We start from the raw sequence: 20,175 nt of genomic DNA, 5'->3' as shown, positions 1-20,175 counted from the left end.
TCTGTTGGACCTATCTTTCTTGCTTTCTGCCTGCGATTTTGAGTGCATGCGTCCTTGCGCATGGCATCATTCCATACCACTCGTACGATGCGCTGGAATGTTATACATCTCTTTGGGCAGCGCTTCTACAACGACGACTCCAACGAAGCGTGACATGCGACATGTTAGGGGTGGATGTCGCTGGACGAGACTGATCAAATGGGCACAATCAGTGTAGCAACGCGGTCGATCGCCCACAGCCACCGCGGCAACCTCTGGCCCGACCCTCATCATGTAAAGTATGACCGGTTGCGACGACACCATTCGCTGCTCCCAGATATCATTGCATCCTACGGATAGGCCACCAGAAACACACTTGAGAGCCATGCGGCCGCAGGTCAGTGCACCGCGCCCAGATGTTTGAGATCTAACCTTCCATGCCTTTGGACCCAGGTCGGGTGCAGCGGGTGTCGTACGGGTGAGACCGCCCTCAGCTGAATCGATGATGCCCGGCGGGCGTGGCCTCATCTCCAATGTGCGACGCGCTGATGCTGTGATCATCGAGCCCGCCGGCCTGCTCAACCGCGCCCCTTTCCTCCGCCCGTCGTCGAGAGGTGGTTCTGGCTGTCCTCGACCCCGTCCCTCCGCCTCCTACGCCGTCGACAAGTCTTACGACTCGGCTCCCCTCGCGAACAGACGTGCTGAGCCTCGTTTGGGGCCCGCAGGGACCCCGCCTCTGCTTCTGCTTCTCTATTCTTCGGGGCCCTCTATACCCTCTTCCCTCCCGCCGCTATGACTGGGTTGGCTGGTCCTTCTTCTTTCATCCTCGCCCTCTCGCTCTTCTGGCACTCGACCTCGGCGCGCTCGAACACCCGATGCTTGACAGGCGCGCTAGACTGGTACACGGACGTTCTGGGCGAGACGCCTTGTGAGTGCGCTCCGTTCCGTGGCCGGGGCGTGGTGCGGGATGTTGACGGGGGATGTGCGCCAGGCGACACCTACCAGCGGCTCAGGCAGATCTGCAACGGCGATTGTGAGTACCGCGCGTCGTCTTGCTCGACGTGCAGCTCGGTGATGTTCTGGGGGATCGTGGCGTGCGGCAGACAAAGTTCAACCGTTCAAGCGGACGACGCCTGGAGACATTTGTGACGAGCAAGTCAGTGAGTGCAGTGGTTTTTTTGGATCTTCGGGAGGAAGGAGCGAAGAGGGCTCATCGTTGTGGCTTTTAGCGGCATGCTGCTGCAATACTGTGGCGTTCCAGCTCAGTATGCTCTGCATGAAGTACGTGTCCTCTTCGCATGCTCTGAATATGCACTTACGGGCATCCCAGCTGTCAATACACGCCAGTAGATGGAGAGATCAACGGTGTCACTGGCAATGGCTTTGATGCTCGTACGTTCTCTCCGTCGAGGGTCGGCAGAAGGTTCATGGTCGGTCTGTTTACAGCATCAGGAACCTATTCACAGTACCTCCACGGCTGTTCCGGTGCAACCACCGACTCGTAAGCGTCGCAATGCTCACTTTCGCCGCTTTGTCGCTGAGCTTGTATCAGTTTGCCCGAGGACATTCAAACGGCTGCTGCAATGTAGGCATACAGCTTGACGAATTTCTTTTCAATAGCTGGAACGATGGAGCATGGTGAGTACTAATAACTCGCATTATGCATTATCAACTGAAGCGATGACGCAGGTTTTAGTGAGTGCAGATACCGAAGTTGCTGCATATATCATACTGAGTCTGGCTAGTGGCTGGACGAAGGAGAATGCCGAGGGGGAGCACAATGCAAACAACAACCAGACTCTCAACAGGTGCTCATCAAACTCTCCCGCCAATGCGTACTCCTATTCCATCGCTGCAAATACCGGGACGTTCAACGTCGCCCCGACTTCTGTAGGTGCTGCTAATACTTCGTCAGACGTATCCCGTTTATTGAACCTACCACTTACGTACCAGTCCCTCTCATCATCATCGCCTACCTCCACGGATAACGGCTCGAGAAACACAAACCAGAACGCGGCTGCGACAAACGCGATACCGTCCGCCGGCACAATCGCCGGCATCGTCGTCGGACTCATCCTTCTCCTGCTCATCGGGGGGCTCGCGGTATGGCTCATGCGCCGCCGGAACCAGCGTCCACAACAGTCGCTGCAGTCGTTCCGCGAGAAGTTCGTCGGCGGACGACCCCGCGCCGCACGCGCGACCCGCCCCCGGCGACTCCCCCACCCGAGGTCCGTCGTCCCTCTCTGGGCGACCGCCGCCCGCTCATGTCCTGACACAGCGCCGCCCCGCACAGTGCCTTCCTCCCTCGCCCCGCTCGCCCGCGCCTGCGGACACGCTGCCGCGGCCGTTCGCGCTCCAGCCGAGCGCGGCGCCGCGGCGCCGCGAGCTCGTGTTCACCCCGGAGGCGATGGTGCGCCCCGCGTCCGACGCGCCGGTCGAGCGGGTCACGACGCGGAGGAGGATGTCGATGGTGTCCCGGGACGACTCGCGGGTCGCGATCCGTTCGACGAGTCGCCGGATCCGGACATGCCGATGGAACCGCTGCGGTTGGAGGCGAAGGAGAAAGTGGGGTTGCATTGATGTGGTTTGTCTTTGTAGATGTATTGTTGCCTGCCGACTTTCTTTACGACTTTTCTTCGAGACTGGATGTTGGCTTACTCCGACGTATATTTCACTGTCAAAGAATCGTGGACCAAATTGAGGTCTGCAGGAGATCTGGCGCTGGCGCTTGGGGGTGTCACCCCGCCCGTGATGGCCTCCGAGTTGGACTCGCACTCCTCCTTACCTTCCCCTCTGGCCTGCATTAAGTATCCTTGTCCTTCTGAACTTTACCAGAGTTTCCATCATGCTCTGGCTGGTCTAGCCCCCTGTCCCTCAAACGACCCTTGGTCAGGTGGACTTCCGTCGGGTCTCCGTCGGCACGGCGCACCCGGAGGTTCCCACTTCGTCTCACCCAAACTCTGAGGCCTCATCCACGCGGCTAATGGCCCTCATCTCCAACGCGACGACGAAACCACTAGTTCTACACGTCCGCATCACCCCTGGACGGCTTGGTTATGTCGCTGGAAGGGAACCGTACTCTTGCGATCTTGCGGAAGGCAGAGGAGGAAGGTATGGGATATTGGCGCAGACTTGGTGAGCACGCACGCGCCCCTTTGTCCGTACATGCTTGACGCAAGCACCACCAGCTACGACGCCAACTGCGTGATTGGCTCGTACGCGCTGCTGAGCGCTGCCGGAGCCCCGCTATCATCCAGATGTTCCCCATCACCTGGAGTTCGGGAAGGGGCCTGGCTTCAGTTCTGTCTGAACGCGTGAGCACGACGTTACGAAGGCCATCCCTTGCTGAGCGCGTCGCGCAGCGCACATCAGGCTTCCGTCCCCATCGCCGTTCATCTAGACCATGCCATGATCCAGAGCACCTCGAGCTCGCGTTGTCTCTGCGGAGCAGGGCATTGCTTTTGACAGCATCATGGCTGACGCGAGCCATGCTGAGGTGTGTGCGAGCGTCCGTCTCTTCATACCCGAGCTCTAGCTGACTGCATGCTTCCTTTGGCAGACGGACGAGGAGAACATCGCACTCGCTCGGCCTTACGTCGAACGCGCTGCCAAATGCGGAGTGGCCGTAGAAGTGGAACTCGGACGTTTGGAGGGGGAGAGGCTGGACTGAGGATGATCTCTGACGCCAAGCTCACTCGTCCGGAGAAGGCCACTGCTTTCATGGAAGGGTACGTGATTTTTTTACGCCTGAGGGCGCGTTCAAGCGAGCCCATAACAGCACCGGGCCATAATCCTTGCTCCAAGCATTGGAAATCTGCATGGATCGTACATCAACCCTCCTAATTTCCGGCAAGAGACGTGAGTATTGTTTTCTACAGGTCGGGCGCCAGGCTCATGCTGAAGATACCAGCTTGAAGGACTTGCAGAAGACTTTCAAAGGAATCGTCCCTCTCTGCCTTCACGGCACGGATGAACTCCCAGATGATCTCTTCAAGGAGTGCATCAAGAATGGCATCTCAAAGGTCCGTCGTCATATGGAGAGAAAGCCCTGGCGTTAACTTACCCGTGAACAGATCAACGTCAACAGCTGGGGACGCGATCCGTACGCTCAACGCCTGGCAGAGGCATTGCGGAGCAAACCGTTCCCTGACGCCGTCGAGGACGCCACGAAGGTGTTCGAAGGCGTTTGTGAGAGATTCTTCAATCTGTTCGGGTCGGCAGGAAAAGCATGAACAAGGTGTAGCCTAGGTTTCACCTTCCATTTCTTGTGAGAATTCTTGGTAGTCTCAGCTCTCGCTGCAATCATAGCACCGCATGAGAACTCTTGCGGAATGAGACGGGCCGATGTTCACGTGCTGTCCTGCATTCATGGTCATCCGCTTGCGGTGAAGCTATTCTCGCTTGTTCACGGGACTAGCTGCGATTCAAGCGACCATATATAGGACGCCTACCCCCGCTCCTGAGAACATCCCGTTCTCGTACAAGCCCACGTACAACCCGCGATCTTCTGCTACAAGTGGCAAGCGTCCAGCATGACGGAGAACACAGTGCTCATCACAGGAGCAGGCGGATGGTTAGGGGGTTTGGTTAGTGAACCGACTATCGTTGCGCGACGCATTTCTAACGTTTTTTTGGTACAGCTCGCACGGGCACTGATTGAGGACGCACGATCGCCCGGTGTTGAGCTAATCCTCGTCGACATTGTCGAGCCCAGCGCGCCACCATACGCCGCTGTGGTCACCCTCAAGGCCGATCTCACCGATCCCGCCGCGGTGGACGCAATGTTCAACACCAAGTACGGTACCCCAGACACGATCTACTGCCTCCACGGAATTATGTCCCGAGGGTCTGAGGACAATTTTGACCTGGGCCTAAAGGTGGGCGAGCCGTAGCAGGGAAACTTACTTAGTGGCTGACACGGCATCCTAAGATAAACGTCGACTCAGTGAGAGCAGTGATCGATGCCGCGCGCCGTTACGGGGAGAGCACGGGCCAGCTCATCAAATTCATATTCGCGTCGTCTTTGGCTGTCTACGGTGGACCTCTGGTACACGATACCTCGTTCAGGCCACGCTGTTTGAACGTCCTGACGACTCCTACCCCCAGCCACATGTCGTTACTCCGGAGACGATCGCGACGCCACAAGGAGCATACGGGATGAGCAAGCTCGTCAACGAGCTCTTCATCAACGAATACACGCGCCGCGGGCTCATCGACGGCCGCATCCTCCGCCTGCCCACCATCGTCGTCCGCCCCGGCCCTCCGGCCGCGGCCACCTCCGCGTTCGTCTCGGGTGCGCCAAACCCCCATTCGTCCCGCTCTCCGCCTCGCTCACCCGAGCGCACAGGGATCATCCGCGAGCCGCTGCAGGGGCTCCCGACGACCTGCCCGATCGGCGACGGCCCGTCCTCGCCCGCGCTCGACCTCGCGCTCTGGCTCGCGTCGCCGGAGACGACGGTCGCGAACCTCGTGCACGCGCGGCGCGTCCCGCCCGCCGCGTTCGCGCCGCACACCCGCGTGGTGTGCCTGCCCGGGTTCACCGCGACGGTGCGGGAGGAGCTCGCGGCGCTCGCGGAGGTCGCGGGCGCGGGCGCGCTCGCGCTCGTGCGCTTCGAGGACGACGCGACGAACCGGCGCGTGGTGTCGTCGTGGCCGGCGCGGTTCGACAACGCGTACGCGCTCGGGCTCGGGTTCGTCGTCAACGAGGGCGGGATGGTCCCGATCGTGCGGCGGTTCCGGGAGCAGCTGGCGGCGGGGGTTGTGTAGCTTAGTTTGAGCGAGTGGGATGTGATAGATCGCGTGATGAAATAACACACTGATGGTGAAACGGTATCATGCTTGCCTTCCAAGCAAGCGGCACGGGTTCGACTCCCGTTCAGTGTATGTATACACCTCGAAATACCAAATTTTTGTTGAATCTCGTGTCTTCAACAATCTCCATCATATCGATTGCCCACGAGGTGATTTTGATATGGATCTGAGATCCACAGCATCAGGAGGAGCAGAAAGAGGTCTAGCATATATTGACAGAGACAACGTGGCATAGATTCGGCAGAGATATCGACAGGGCCAAAACGACTTACAAGGGGAATGACCGTGAACTCGGGCTCCCGGAGCGCGCGCCAGGACAAAGGCGAAGGGGACTAGGGACGGCGAACGTAAAGGTGAACTGAAAGGCACCGAGTCCCGAAACGAGGGCAGCGCTGGCACTACCGTCTACTAGGGTACCATACACGGCACCGAGGATTTCCGACGAGACCAGACGCAGAGGGTGCGCGTGTCGGGGGAGTAAAGACAACCTGCGATTGGAGAGCGGCAGCGGTATCGTAAAAAGCAATATCTGAGTAAGTAGGACGGGTTAGAAAGGCGCCGCGCGCCCCCGCCAGACGGGCGGAGGCGGGCGCGGGGAGCAGAATAAATATTCAAAATATGGCTAAGGTATGGGCGGCAGAGCGAAGAAAAAGAAAAAGGGGAGAGATGAAAGGTCGTGAGGTGCGGGCCAGGTCGTACGGGGGCGTGACGGTGGACAAGTACAAGAACAACGACAAACACCGGCCGTGACGCGCTCCCTCAGGACGGGCAGGAGGCCACGGTGGTCCGTGCTCCAACGTACACCCCACAGCGTCTGCCCCCAAGCCGCCCATATGTGAAGGGGAACCAACATAGCACAAGACAAACGGGTAGACAACACAAGTGACCAAACGATGTGGAGGAGAGGTGTGTGCAGTCTGGGGTATCATTTTGCGTCTAGTCCCAGAACCAGAAGGAACGCACGTCCTGGGCCCGCGCAAGGGGCGACGGGCGGCACCTGCTCATCGACCGCCACATTCGCGACTCGCTCACCAGTTCATCGTGTTGTCACGCAGGATGGGCGTGCCGATGACCGGGCGACGCTCGCGCATGCCGGGGTTGAACGGGTCCTCGGCAGATGGTGGGTGCTGCTCGCCGGTACCGCGGAGCGAGTCGGCGGCGTAGTAGAAGGAGCGACGGCGCTGACCACCAATGCTGTCCCGGTCGAACTCGTGGTCTTCAGGCGGCGCGCCGATGAACTCGTTCTGATGGGGGTCGGAGAGGCGGCGGTGGGCGAGCTCGCGGCGCTGCTTGATAGCGCGGTAGACGAGGAAGGCAAGGATCAAGAGCGTGATAGCACCCAGGGACGTGACGACACCAATAATCGCATCTTCACGAGTCTTGGACGAGGACGAGCTGCTCGAGGCGGAGCCGTTCGACGAGGGGTCACTGTTACTACCGCTAGTCCCCCCAACGCTGGTCACCGGGAAGCTGCGGATAACGTGGCTTGCGAGATCACTGTACGGCGAGCCGAGGCCATTGTAGAACGTAGACGAGGAGACCTTGAGCTGCTGCGCGAGCGCGTCTACCTGGTCCTCAGGGATCCATGCATTGTACATCGTCTGGAGCTTGGCGACGTCGGACGGACCGGTGTACGAGTCGGGAACGTACACAACGAGCTTGTACGTCTTCACTTGGTCATCTGGGGCATGGTGAGCAAAGCACGAAGGGGAGAGATGAGCCAAAGACGTACCGGTAAGACTCAACGCCGCTTGAAGGATGGGCGACATCCATGCAAAGATCTGCGACGCGGAATCCGAGTTCTCAACGACAAACTGCCAGCCGAGGGCGGTGTCGAACAGGATGGAGACGAGCGAGTATCCTGCCAAGCTGGGGTCGCCTGGCTGGTAGCCCTTAGCGGGGAGGATTTGCTGTACCAGGTCGGAAGGAAGAGCGGCTTGGGTGGGCTTCGAGTCCGCAGCAGACGAGGCGAAGGTGAAAGTGGTCGTGGGCTCATCAGGATCGGTGGCGGTCGTTGAGACGTCGGTGGACGAAGACGTCGAGGCGAGGGCGAGAGAAGATCCAGACAGGAAGGTCCATTCCGTACCGACCTGAGGTGTGGAGGTCAACGAGGTGGTGGTCGGGGTGGGCGTGACCGACGAAGTCACAGTGGGGAAGGAGATAATGGTCCCATTGGACGTCGTCGACGTCGAGATGGACGTGTCGTTCGTCATCGTGGATATCCCGGTGTCGGTCGTGGTCAAACCAGTGGTGATGCTGCTGTCAGTTGTGGTGGGACCAACAGTGGTGTCGTTGGATGCGATCGTCGTCGTGATACTCCCGTGCCGGTCGTGGTTGGACCAACTGTGGTGCCGCTATCGGTCGTAGTGGACCAGTGGTAGTGCCGCTATCGGTCGTAGTGGGACCAGTGGTAGTGCCACTATCGGTGGTGGAGGGACCGGTGGTGGTGACAACCCCGCTGTCGGTTGTGGTGCTAACGTCCGTGGTGGTGACGGGACTGAATATATAGGTGTCAATGCTCAAACCCTGATAGGTATTGTACTGGTATTCAGAACTCACCTAGAGGTTGTAATCGTCGTTGCATTCCCACCAACCGTCGTACTGGTAGTCGGGTCGAGAACCGACGTAATCCCCGAGAGAATCGACGTGACCCCCGAGAGAATCGACGAAATAGGGTCGCTGGGGGTTGTCGAAGTGGAAGTCGCGGTATCCGACGTGATGGTAGCACTGTCCGAGGTTGAGGTCGAAGTGGAAATCGCGGTGTCCGAAGACGTAGTGGTCGCACTCCCCGTGCCAGTAGCGCTGTCCGAGGTCACGGTCGCACTAGTCGTTGTGTCCGTGGTCGACGGGTTGAGAATGGAGGACAAAATCGACGAGAGCGGGTTCCCGGGAGTGGTCGTCGAGTCAGTCGTGGTGCTGGACGCATCGGTTGTCGACGTAGGGAGTCCGTGGTAGTTGCTGACGCGGAGTCCGTGGTAGTTGCTGACGCGGAGTCCGTGGTAGTTGCTGACGCGGGGTCCGTGGTGGTTGCTGACGTGGAATCTGTGGTGATTGCCGACGTAGAATCTGTGGTGGTTACCGACGTAGAATCCGTGGTGGTTGACGACGTAGAACCTGTGCTAGAGTCGGTGGATGACGGGTTCAAGATGGAGGAGAGAATGGACGAAAGGGGGTTGCCCGGCGTCGACGACGAATCCGTCACAGTGGTCGATGTGGTGTCAGAGCTGGAGGTGGTGACAGTAGCGGAGGTGATTGTCGTTGTCGCACTGTCAGTCGAACTTGACGAGTCAGTTGAAGTAGCGGACGTCGAAGTATCGGTAGACGTTGCAGAGTCGGTGGTCGTAGAGCTCGCAGGGACGAGGGACGTAGTGTCACTGCCGCCCCCCAACGCACTGACAACATCACCAACGGTCTGACCAAGGTCGTCTCCAAGGGTGCCCACAGTGTCCCCGAGGTCGCCTGTAAATATGGGTCAGTATGATTATTCTGTGTCTGTAACATTCCAATGCATGGAAGAAAGGTGGGAATGGATAAAGATAGCGTGAGACGCAGAAACAGCGAGCGGGCCGCGCTTTCCTCGTCAATCTGTACCCGTCGAAAGCCAGCTGGCCTTGGGTACAACAAGAGGATTGCCTTGATCCAGATCCGGTGATGATTGGCCGCAGAGTAAGCGCCCATAGGCCATACTACTACCCAGCGGGCTCAAGCAATTTCCACCCATACGTCCACGAAGGCGCATACAACGGGGAATGAGACGTTTGGGACACTGGTGGGTCGCCGCGAATTGGAAAGGCGCGGGAGCATGCGGATCACAAATGATGATCATGCATGGGCGGCGGCGTGGGGGCTTCACTTGCGACGAGTCGAATGCACCAAGAGTAGAAGAGGAAAAATATGGAGGTAAACCACAGCGACAAGTCACCGCTATGCCGCTTGAGCGGTAAGAGTGACCTGCCGGCTATCGGTTTGGAATGGGGGTGAAGGTGTGGAAAAGAGCGACCTCTGGGTGGTCGGGGGGAGAGGACTGACCGAGAATGCCACGGGCTTCGGGGTAGTTTGAGGCGAGGCCTTTCCTGACGAGGGTTACGGAGCGACGTGCATGGATGGAGCGAGAGGAGGAGTGGGAGGCGTCGGCTTGAACAGCAAAGGCGAAGAGGGAGGCGAAGAGCACGGTGGAGAGGATCATGGTGGATTGCGGAGCCCAGGAGTGCTGAGAAGCAGGACGGCGGTACGGGACGGGGACGTCCGCCTTGTGGGAGAAGGAGCGTGGGGCTGCTGGTTCAGCAGAAGGAGAGGAGAGAAAGCCGTAGAGGCCGGACAGCGGCACGGAGGGAGAAGGGATTTGTACGCGGCGACGGGGGAGAAGGCGGTGGGCAACCCGTCTTAGCGCCCCGGACGCGACGCCCATCTTTGCCTCTGTTTGGCTGATCATCATTTCTCCCACTCGTCTGCACCTCCGACAGTCCGAGTCGGCTGCCCGCGCCCACCCACCGTTCCACGAGTACTTCCCCCGACGGGATCGTGCACGTCGCGCTCGGCCCTCTGGCCGCTGCGCGCTGGGACGGGCAGCCATGGCAACGCCGCGGCCCCCGCGCGCGATTCTGAAGAAGGCGGCCACGTGCCGCCGCCTCAACGCCTGCTCAGGCGCGTTCCTGTTTGAGTCCTGGTGCGCCTCTCGCGCGTTTGTCCATGACAGATCCAACCTGCAGGACATATCCAACCCGCAAGACATATTCAAAAATCCCCGGGCGCAAAAGTGGCCGACTCTTGAGCGGTGTGCACCCGCGACCACCGAGCTCGTTGCGATCACGGCCCGTGTCCTAGGCTGAATACATAAGCTGCTCTTGCCTGCTGCCGAGCCCGCTTCGTGCACCACATCCGCCCATCAACAGATGCGATCCCACGTCTGTTCCCTCCACCTGTGCAATGTCCGCCTTCTGCTCTGCCATCTAGCTTCAATGCGATCCCACCAGTCCAACACATAGAAAGCAACCGCTCGCATGCACGCGGCGTCCGTACAGAGCGTCTTCCATTCACCTCGCGATATCCCTCTTTCTGCAAGCCTGCATCCTGCCTCGGCTTGCCATCCGTACTTACCTATGCATGCTGCTCTCAATACCCATCCGTATGTGCCTGACGCCACGTACACAGCTACCATGCAACCCAATTCGACCGGCTTCCAGATAAGTATAACGGCTCTGACTTCATCTTCCCAGCTTCGGTCCTAGAGCTGCTCTATCTCGAAGATGGATCACTATCTTCCCCCTCACCATCCACCCCACCCGCAGTCGCCTCCAACCCAACCCACCCCTCGACAATGTGTAGGTGGTTCGCGTACATCTCCGCCACCGAGGACTGTCTGCTCGAGGACGTCCTCATCCTCCCCGAGCACGCCATCGCGAAGCAGGTCCACGAACGCTTCCTCCCCTACCTCTTCCACCACGAGCCCGGCACCACCAAGGAGGAGATGAGCCTCCGGAACAGCCCCTTCAACCTCGACGGCCTCGGTCTCGTCTGGTGAGAGCCGTCTCTTCCATCTCATCAGACCCCATCTCCGCCCTCCACCCCGCCCGTGCTCCTCCGCTGACCCCATCCCCACCACCACACCCACAGGTACAGCACCGCACGGGCCCGCTTCGGCGACGCCACCGGCCCGCGGCCCGTCACCTACAAGATCCTGCGCCAGCCGAGCGCGGACCCGGTGCTCGCCTCGCTCTGCGCGCACACCGCCGCGCGCTGCGTGTTCGCGCACATCCGCGCCGCGTCCGGCGGGACCGCGGTCGCGGAGGTCAACAACCACCCGTTCGCGTTCGGCCGCCACGCGTTCATGCACAACGGCGCCGTCGCGCACTTTGCGCGCGTCCAGCGCGCGCTCGCGCTCGAGCTCGACGACGCCGCGCACGCGCACGTCGCCGGCACCACCGACTCGGAGGCGCTCGCCGCCCTCTTCTTCACCCGCCTCGCGCGCGGGCGCGGCGCCGCCGCGTGGGAGGAGCAGCACCCGCTCGAGGAGCTGAGGGCGGCGCTGGAGGGCGCGGTGCGGAGGGTGCTGGAGCTGCAGGCGGAGGCCGCGGCGCGCGCGGGGTTCGCGCTCGAGCCGTCGAGCTTGAACGTTGCGGTCACGGACGGGGAGCAGCTGCTCGCGATCCGCTTCAGGAACCACGCGACGCAGCACCCGCCGAGCTTGTACCTGTCGACGCGCGCGGGCGTCGCGCTGAACCGCAAGTTCCCGGGCCACCCGGACGTCGAGGGGGTGGACAACGGATCGCAGAACTTGAAGGCGGCGGATGAGCATGGGGACCATGTTATCGTCGCGAGCGAGCCGACGACGTTCAGGAAGGAGGATTGGGAGCTGATTCCGAAAAACGAGTATGTGATGGTGGGGCGGGACATGCAGATCAGTAGGGGGAAGGTGAGTGTTGCTTTCTAACCGCGAGTGTCAGCAGCGGGCGGGAAACTGTGCTCTACATATACTGCTTGTGAATTGGGAAAGTGTATTACGGATGCGTAGAAACCACTTGTGCATTATACCAACGACGATAGTCAGAACCAAGAGTAAATGCAAGGGAAAGACACTGCAAGGTCCACACCCAACCGAATGGAAACAGAGCAACATCAGGACACTACAAGCTAGATCCTTGTGACGACTTGACCTCTCCGCTGTAGTAGTTAGGCCGTAGCGGTGCAGCTTCGGCGGACGTGCTCGGCAAATACGCAGATCCGTTGCCGCTCGAGCCCCCGTGGATGTGCCCACATCGCTCAGTGCGCCCACGGACAGCGACGCTGGGGCTCCTCCCATGAGCGGTACGCCGGTGGCAGCCGTCCGGAACCCGAGCGGGCGAGCGCGACCGAGGCATCAACATGGCGCTCCTCGTCATACCCAGAGCCGTCGGTGGGGGCGTAGACGGACTGGAGGTAGTGCGACGGGCTCTGTGCGGCGGCGGCGTCGTCCGCGAACGCCGGGCCCGGCACGCCTCTGGAAGATAAGCGTGGGTCTCTGGGAATATCGGATAGGCATCGAAGGGGTCCCCGTACCTCGAACCTAGAGACATGCTGTCAGCACGGGCTATGCGGGGTAATGCAAACTCGGGTTCGACGAGCAAGATCAGGAGACGTACTGGGTGCAGTGTGCTGGAGAAGGGGGTCACAACACTCATGGGTGGGTCCTCGTGGCCGTCCTCGTACTCGTGTCCGAGGTCGAGTGGGCGCGGGCCTGCTGCTCGCTTCTGCTTTCGACAGAGGAAGAAGGCGAGCACGACAATGATCACGGCCGCGACCCCCCAGCGACTCCTCCAGCGATCACGCTTACATGCGTGCTTGATTTGGGAGAGGTGCTGGAGGCAGATGTTCCCGACGGGTTCGCGGAAGTGGCGGTGGAGGAGGTGGAGGAGGTGGAGGACTCGGTGGAGGACTCGGTGGAAGAAGAAGAAGTCGTGCCGTTGTTCGTGGTGGACGCGCATTTCGTGAACGTGTTGTTGTTCGACGCCGCGAAGTCCTTCGTCATGGTACCCTTCGTGAAAGCACTGATGCGATGTCAGTTGAGAGTCATTGACGCCAGGCATAGAAAGACACTCACTAAAACCTGCTCGGGCCCAGTGAAACGACAGTCATGTTATGAGTTGAGTGATGGAGTGAACCTGACGTACCACGGGCCGTCGACCCAAAAGAGCGAGTAGAGATTGCGATCAATCTTGATCTCCTTATTGCAAACCGCACTCTGAATGTCGGTTGGAAGCCTACATATGCATCACATGTGAGAAGTATTGCGGGGGGCAAGCATGAGAAACAGCACTCACGACTGGTTCACCGCCTGGCTGGCGCAACTCCCTAGGTACACCCCGTAGGCCCCGATACCTGCAATACCGTTTGAATCGAAGCAGGGATCTGGAAGGCATGCGGCTTACCAGCATCGATTCCGCTCGTCTGGCCCACCGCGTCATACTGGCAACTAGTGGCATCCGCTGAGTCGAAAACGCAGGGATGAGAAGAAGACGTACTTCATGCACAGCATACTCAGCGCCCACGAGACCGAATTACAGCAGCATCCAGCTAATAGCGCGATGAGTGGCGATCGCGTGCCGAACGGGGGAGCACTCACAGACTTGGTCATTGCAGGTGTCTCCAGGCGTGTTGGTGTTGAATTTCTCGACCTGGTCTGCACCATGATCGGTCCGCGGAAGGTGGAACAATTCACAAGTGCGATCGACACTCACAATCAATGTTGCATATTTGGCGTAGTCGCTGGTACGTCGTGCCTGTGCAATAATCTCTGTTGAAGGTATGGTACGCAGGAGCAGAACGAAGACGTACAGGGAGTCTCTCCGACATGATCCGTGTACCAATCCAACTCGGTGCTCACGCAAGTGGTGCTGTCCGCAAGCGCTGATGGAAGCCATAGGGAGGTGGTGCCGAGGAGGAGCGAAGCAAGGAGCCTGCGACCGCTGGTCATAACTGTCGTGGAGAGAGATGGGTGGCGGGAGAGTAGTGCGAGGCTCGAGCTTGGGGGGAGACAAGCGACTAGCCTTGTGCGCGTGGCTTCGTTTCAACGTTCACGCCCTTTCACGACGGTGCGCTTGCGCTGCTGCGGGGCCGGTCGGGATGTAATGAGGACTGTGCCAAGAGATACCCGAGATCAAGCAGGATGGCAGGCTGGCGCACGCTGACAAAGGAAGAAGCTGGACGCAGGCGGTGAGGAGAAGAAGAGAGAGAAGGAAGAACAATGTTAAACGTTAATCCTCCACCTTCTCCAATTTCGGCCGCTGATTGCAAAGTAAGACCGCCCGATCATCGTGCAGAGGTCCGAGCAGCCTGCCCGCAACCCGCCACGCGCCACGAGCCGATCGGCCTCGTTTGCCCGCGTCCGGTCATCGTCCTTGTCAGTACGTACGACAGTCAGTGTCCAGAAACAGCCTGCAACAACCCAGCAGCAGTTCCGTGGTGACGTGTCCGAGCGTGCGCTGAGGGCGAGCCCCAGCCCAGGTGGCAGCGGAGTGAGATCCCAACGACACTGTCCATGCGCGGTCAGGGCAGCCAGTGGGCGCTCCAATTTCCGCAGCACCCATCGAGGCTGGACCTTGTTGGGACATCGTCATCGCCAGTTCCCTCCAGCAATCTCTCAAGGTACCTGGTTGCAAAGAGCGCCATTTTTACTTACATACATATTCACAAGATGGAGATATATCCGTCTTTTGCCCGTCTCCCCTCGCACTTTCTATCGTCGTCGTGACTCAAGTGGCGACGTTGTCGATGGACCCACGAGGTTTGTTCGCCCTCCAGGCTCAACGTGAGACAAGAGATCGGCCCCCGAACTTCTCCCATTTCGGTCCCAGTACTGCGCAGTTCTGTGATGCGGCGACTGTTGGACCGGATGGAGCTCGCCGTCGTGCCCTTGAGTCCCTCTTCCGTTCACGCCCACCCGTGCGCGACGCGCACGATCATCATGGACGTGGCCACTTGCTGCAAGCATAATTATCAGCCTCGGAGAGACGAAGAAGGGCGTACTCGCGTGGGCTCCCGACGCCACCGCTAGCATCGTAAAGTTGATCGGCACCCGGAAGGCGTAAGTGATAGCGAACAGACGATGGCCCCGAGCGAATGTTCACCGAGTAGGACTGCGGAGAAATTGCGTCGGTGGATGAGCAATCGAAGGGCGATCAGCGACGTGAGGAGCACATTGACGACCATGGAAGTCGTATACTAGTAGTCCTCGAGCGTAGCAGTTCCGCCGCCTTGCCTTGACCGCTCCACCCACATCCCACCCGCAACTGCACGATATCATAAACTAGATGTAGTGTAGCGACGGAAAGAACTCACCCACAGAGGCTGCCAAAGCTGATGCCGTCGCAATGATGACCATGACAGCCGTTCGCCTGCCGAAGGCAGCCCAGACGACCCAACAGCGCTATAGCTGAAAGCACTTTTCAGTCCCCTCATTATCGTGGAGAAGACGGGTACACACGAGGAAGAACGTACAACGAGGACGTTTCCCCGAAAAGTTAGGACGAACAAGCTTGCGTGCAGAGTGGTGATAGCTGAAGAATCTCAATGGTCGAGGTAGTACTGCCATGGCCCACCTGGATAGTTGTGATGCGTGACGTAGACCACCTCCATAATCCGCGCTTGAGCTATCGTAAAGGCGGTCTCCGTTCCGATGAGAAGAGCGAGGAAGGCGAGCAGCCCGATCGTGCTGCGACCACGGCGGAGTTGCTTCCAGCCAAGGCGCGCGGAATCGTACAATAAGACGAGATGTGCGCCTGTGTGTGCCATGAACCACGACGACGCATCCACATTGTCAAAAAAATCGAAGGATGTGTCAAGAAGAGATGCGAGGCGCACCACAGCTGCCACCAATGACAAACACTCTTGCCAAGTAGTTCAGTCTCTGGTGGGTCGTCGGATATGTCGCAGACGGATCCATGAAAGCTGAGTAGATAGTTTCGTAGGTTCGAGTTCCGTGGGTTCGTTGACGGATGGTACGCCGGGACAGTGATGTGGAAGCCAAAACTTTGGCAGCAGAAGATGGCCTCTTCAGAGAGTACAGCCTCTGTTTCCGATGTGTATGATTGCCCGACCAACTCCGAAGCGTGCCCGCGACATCCTGCTTCCGCCTTTGTAATTCATGGACGACTCGGAGGACAGCCGGCGCTATGGCACTAGCAGACCTGTGGCAGGCCTAGGCTCGTGGTTTCAAGCCCCTCGACAAGAGGAACACCTCACACTCGGTCGCTCTTGTGTGTGCGGCAATTGTCGACAATGAGAACGCTGTTTGGGCCCGGGGATGGGCCGATCTTGGGCACCTAGACCGAGACGAGTTGACCCGATATACCAATTCTGCGACAACCTGATCGCAGGAGACGATAGGACTCCGCACCATCCACCGAGCCCTGCGCCGCCCGTGCGGTGGGAATGCCGTCCGACGTGAGGGCGGGGAGGATGGAAAACTTACCGTCGCCTCCGGCACCCGAGATACTCTCCACAGCACGCTGCCCGTTGTGCTCATACCGTTCGATTGTCCTTGCTCGACTCGTCAGAAGCTGTGAGGCGTTGAGGGCGAAAATTTGGAGGTGATCCGGGTGTGCCACCGATGCCGGGCGATCTCGTTGCGTTGAGCTGCCTCCTTTCGTAGTTTCCCGTACGAAACCCCGAGATGGACAAGGATACGGTGGGCGGTGGTGAGGGAAATGCGAATACCATGGGTTTCATTGCACCATATGACGACTTCGTCCAGGTAATGTAGGAGAGGATATGTCGTAGATCCTCTGAGACCGAGGGTGGACGCGGAGGGCGGTGACCACAAAGAATCCGGCGGATTTGAAGCTACCCTGATGCCTTGCAGACTGCAGTGGTCCTCCCATCGTCGGACGAAGCGTATCGGACACTCCGAGAGCTTCAGCGATGTCGACCCGCGACCAGCCTTGAACCGACCGAAAGTAGATCGCACGTGCCTTGAGATCTTGGAAGATAGAGCACCCAGGCGGGAAGAGAGACAAAAGGAGTGGAGTGGAGGGTGTAAAAGCGTTGTGCGGAACTTGCTGGAGACGATGAGGTCGATTTGTTTCGATTTTCTCGTGTGTGTTCATACGTGATGCGCGCTCACGTTGCATTGGAGTTGGTCGGGCAATGGCATCTGTCCGTATGTAAGACATAGCCAAGGAAATGATCTCCGCGAAAATCGCAAAGCAGTCCAAGCAGAACAGAGGAATGGGATGAAGCGTATGTAGATGATGGTCGAGGTCAGATGCACGGGCGCCTGGGCAGTCAGACACATACATATGCTGCCATGCACGACCATGTGCGGTATCGCTGTGGAGGTCGCTGTCCCCACCACCGAGCTAACACAGCCGGGCTGAGGTAACTTGACCGACCACATGAGAGTCATGTTCGCTGACCTACGTGTTCCAATAAGTAGTACCTGGACACATGAGCTAGAGTGAGTCTTTTTTTCAAGCATTTATATTCCGCGTACTGCTTAGTGCAGGTGCGGTACATGGTTTTACACAGGTGTTAGGCTGGTTGCCGCATCTAAGGGCTCTTCAAGACGCGTCATCGCGCCGCGCGGTAGGTCTGTCTCGGTTTTGTTGCTCCTATGGTTGTATCTCACTGTGGGGCGTCCGCGAATATAAACGCGCTCTGAGCTAGAGCGAGTCAAATTCGCATGGTTTATGCTCACTGGAAACCCCTCTTAGCTCTGAGATCCGTTCAAAAGATGCCACCCCTCAGACTGGATATATGGATACATGTTTTATGTCCTCATCCGACCCGTTGAAGGTTCCAAACTGGACGATAACAATCTACAAATACCTTCAACAATGTTTGTACACAGAGTGGGAAGAGTCGGGGGTGTGGGCGAGAGATTACGTGTTCACTCTCTGGAGGTTCGGCGTCATGACGCGAAATGTGCTCATGGAGAGTCTCTTGCATGCGCGACTTTGGTAAGAGGCCACGCGCGCATCGTATCTGTTACGTCCGTTTCCTTCTCGTCGATGCTCCGATGGTATTGACGCACTTGGCTCCCCAAGTAAGGGCCACCTTCATGTCGACGAGCTTATGCTGCACGCATGTGTTTGTCGAGTTGGGTACGCACTAGCCTCTGTAGCAGCTAATCTCGCATCGCTCATTCTCACTGCTACTTTTTGTACAGATCTTTGTGCTCCGTGGCATGGATCGCTCATGACAAACTCCCGACTCGCCGTGGGCCATCTCATATACAATCGTTTCTACTCGCGAGAACGCTGTGGTGGGTGCTCTCGCCATTTCAAGTCCCACACTGCTCATCGCAGGGATCCGTATGTATGATTACTACAATCACCCAGTCTTGGGGTCTGGGCAGAGGCGACGTACGTGTTTATGGTGTTATTTCACGCGCAGACGACAAGGAGCCGCGACTTGCACCATCACGTACTTGCTTTTGCCGCGCAGCGCGGAATCCCAAGCGCAGACCTCGAACCGATCCATCGTGCCCATGTGTTGAAGAACACGCAGGGCGACGCGGCATAAGTACTCGCCGCCCCCGCACGTTTCCAGTGTCACCTGCCCCACCTCGCAGCTGGGTAGCTCGTTCCATCATGCGGCCGAGCACGCGGCCGAACCCCGCCACGTCTCCACAGACCCGCTCGCATCGTGGTCCGGTGCAAGTTCGCCGCCGGAGGACGGCGTGTCTCTGTCGGCGTGGGCGGGGTCGTCGCGACGTGGGTGTCGCAGCCCGCCAGCTCATAAACGGCTCGCAGATTCGCATCCGGTCTCCGGGGGGGCTCAGTTATCCGTTCGGCTGCGACCGTTCGGCACGGGCTCGCTCGTCGCGCGCGTGCCCGCCGTCGACCGGCGACGTCCCGAGACCGCCGTAGGACATTGTAGCGAAGCCCCGTTTGTCGAATTTCCAACATTCATACGGGGGGACACAGCTAGCGCACGGTGAGCGAGAAATTTTTATTGCTGTATGTAGACGTTGAAGCGCGTAACAGTGCCAATAAGGCGTTCCGATTGGCACAAGCAGCGCGTGGAACCGTCGCGCAGCTATGTGAAAGCCGTTCGGGCAGCCCCAGCCATGCGCACGACGACGGGCAGGTCTGAGACAGTGCTCAGAACCCGCCAGCGTCACGCGCCGGTGACAGGACGGGGCTCGTGGCGGAACACAAGTTGGAGCTGACCGAGGACGTTATCTGTACGATGGGAAAGTGGATGCGGTGAGCACATGCGGATCAGGAAGGGGCGATGACGTAGTGTCATCCGATAGCGTACGGGCCGTCCGTGAAGTTCCCTGCGTACGACTCCCGAAGAGAACGAGCGTGCAGTATCCGTGCACGACACCCAAGTCCAAGGAAAGAAGGACGGCCCTGAGTGCCATGCGACCAGCCCCGGCGCGCGCACACGACTCGCGTTATCGCGACAGGGCGGGCCGACCAAGACGGGGCAGACCGAGCACCTGCAGATCGGCGATGGGCAGCCGCCCCGCGTTCTTTCGAAACCGCGTGCGTCCTCGGCATCGGCAGCGGTGTAGGTCCTGGTGTGGCCATGGCGCGGCCTGGCGGTGGCGGTGTGCCTCAGGACGGGCTGAGACCGCGTCGCGATCGGTGCGGCCGGCCGTCGTGGAGCGCGACGGCCGGGATGCCGGGCGCGGATAGCAGGCTGAGACAACGGTGGGGCCCAGGAACTGTGGGAGAGGAGGGAGAGGACGAGGGCGACGAGGGAAGCGGCGCACGTGGGTCGGGCTCGCGCGCGCGTTCCAATGCTTCCACGGGAACGCGAGGGTTCGTCGGGGCTTCGGATAACGGTGGGAGGTCTGCGCGGGGCGTTTTTGATGGAGAAGCGGGGGCGCGGTCGGGCGAGAGGCGGGATGGCGTTTGGTCAGAGAGATGCATCCGGAGGTGACATGTGAGGGTGTGTGAG

At 59.3% G+C, this 20,175-nt stretch overlaps 4 protein-coding genes and 1 non-coding gene across 5 annotated transcripts; 3 read left to right on the top strand and 2 right to left on the bottom strand.

Annotated features, from left to right (window-relative positions):
* Positions 1–4,511: 4,511 nt before the first annotated feature.
* Positions 4,512–5,745, top strand: BXZ73DRAFT_91212 (NAD(P)-binding protein; the record flags this gene model as incomplete). Its single annotated transcript, XM_048025898.1, has 5 exons — positions 4,512–4,565; positions 4,620–4,856; positions 4,910–5,026; positions 5,086–5,272; positions 5,327–5,745. The coding sequence occupies 5 exons, from the start codon at positions 4,512–4,514 to the stop codon at positions 5,743–5,745; spliced, it is 1,014 nt and encodes a 337-aa protein (XP_047875663.1).
* Positions 5,746–5,791: 46 nt separating this feature from the next.
* On the top strand, positions 5,792–5,862 carry BXZ73DRAFT_t148. Its single transcript has one exon. It is a non-coding gene; the product is annotated as a tRNA-Gly (tRNA).
* A 956-nt stretch (positions 5,863–6,818) lies between these two features.
* BXZ73DRAFT_50367 (uncharacterized protein) lies at positions 6,819–8,003 on the bottom strand (the record flags this gene model as incomplete). Its single annotated transcript, XM_048020419.1, has 2 exons — positions 6,819–7,471; positions 7,523–8,003. The coding sequence occupies 2 exons, from the start codon at positions 8,001–8,003 to the stop codon at positions 6,819–6,821; spliced, it is 1,134 nt and encodes a 377-aa protein (XP_047875662.1).
* Positions 8,004–11,107: 3,104 nt separating this feature from the next.
* BXZ73DRAFT_50447 (N-terminal nucleophile aminohydrolase) lies at positions 11,108–12,220 on the top strand (the record flags this gene model as incomplete). Its single annotated transcript, XM_048020437.1, has 2 exons — positions 11,108–11,307; positions 11,404–12,220. 2 exons carry the CDS (start codon positions 11,108–11,110, stop codon positions 12,218–12,220), a joined length of 1,017 nt encoding a protein of 338 aa, XP_047875661.1.
* Positions 12,221–12,549: 329 nt separating this feature from the next.
* BXZ73DRAFT_103451 (uncharacterized protein) lies at positions 12,550–14,239 on the bottom strand (the record flags this gene model as incomplete). Its single annotated transcript, XM_048015587.1, has 11 exons — positions 12,550–12,766; positions 12,826–13,019; positions 13,100–13,313; positions 13,367–13,372; positions 13,437–13,526; positions 13,587–13,644; positions 13,695–13,751; positions 13,815–13,839; positions 13,893–13,945; positions 14,004–14,045; positions 14,101–14,239. 11 exons carry the CDS (start codon positions 14,237–14,239, stop codon positions 12,550–12,552), a joined length of 1,095 nt encoding a protein of 364 aa, XP_047875660.1.
* Between the last annotated feature and the right edge of the window lie 5,936 nt (positions 14,240–20,175).

Source organism: Epithele typhae (genome assembly GCF_022376455.1).
Source record: "Epithele typhae strain CBS 203.58 chromosome Unknown BXZ73scaffold_41, whole genome shotgun sequence".
NCBI classification, from domain to species: Eukaryota; Fungi; Basidiomycota; class Agaricomycetes; order Polyporales; family Epitheliaceae; genus Epithele; species Epithele typhae.
The sequence above is the reverse complement of the archived record's forward strand: the minus strand, read 5'-3'. Positions and strand labels throughout refer to the sequence as shown.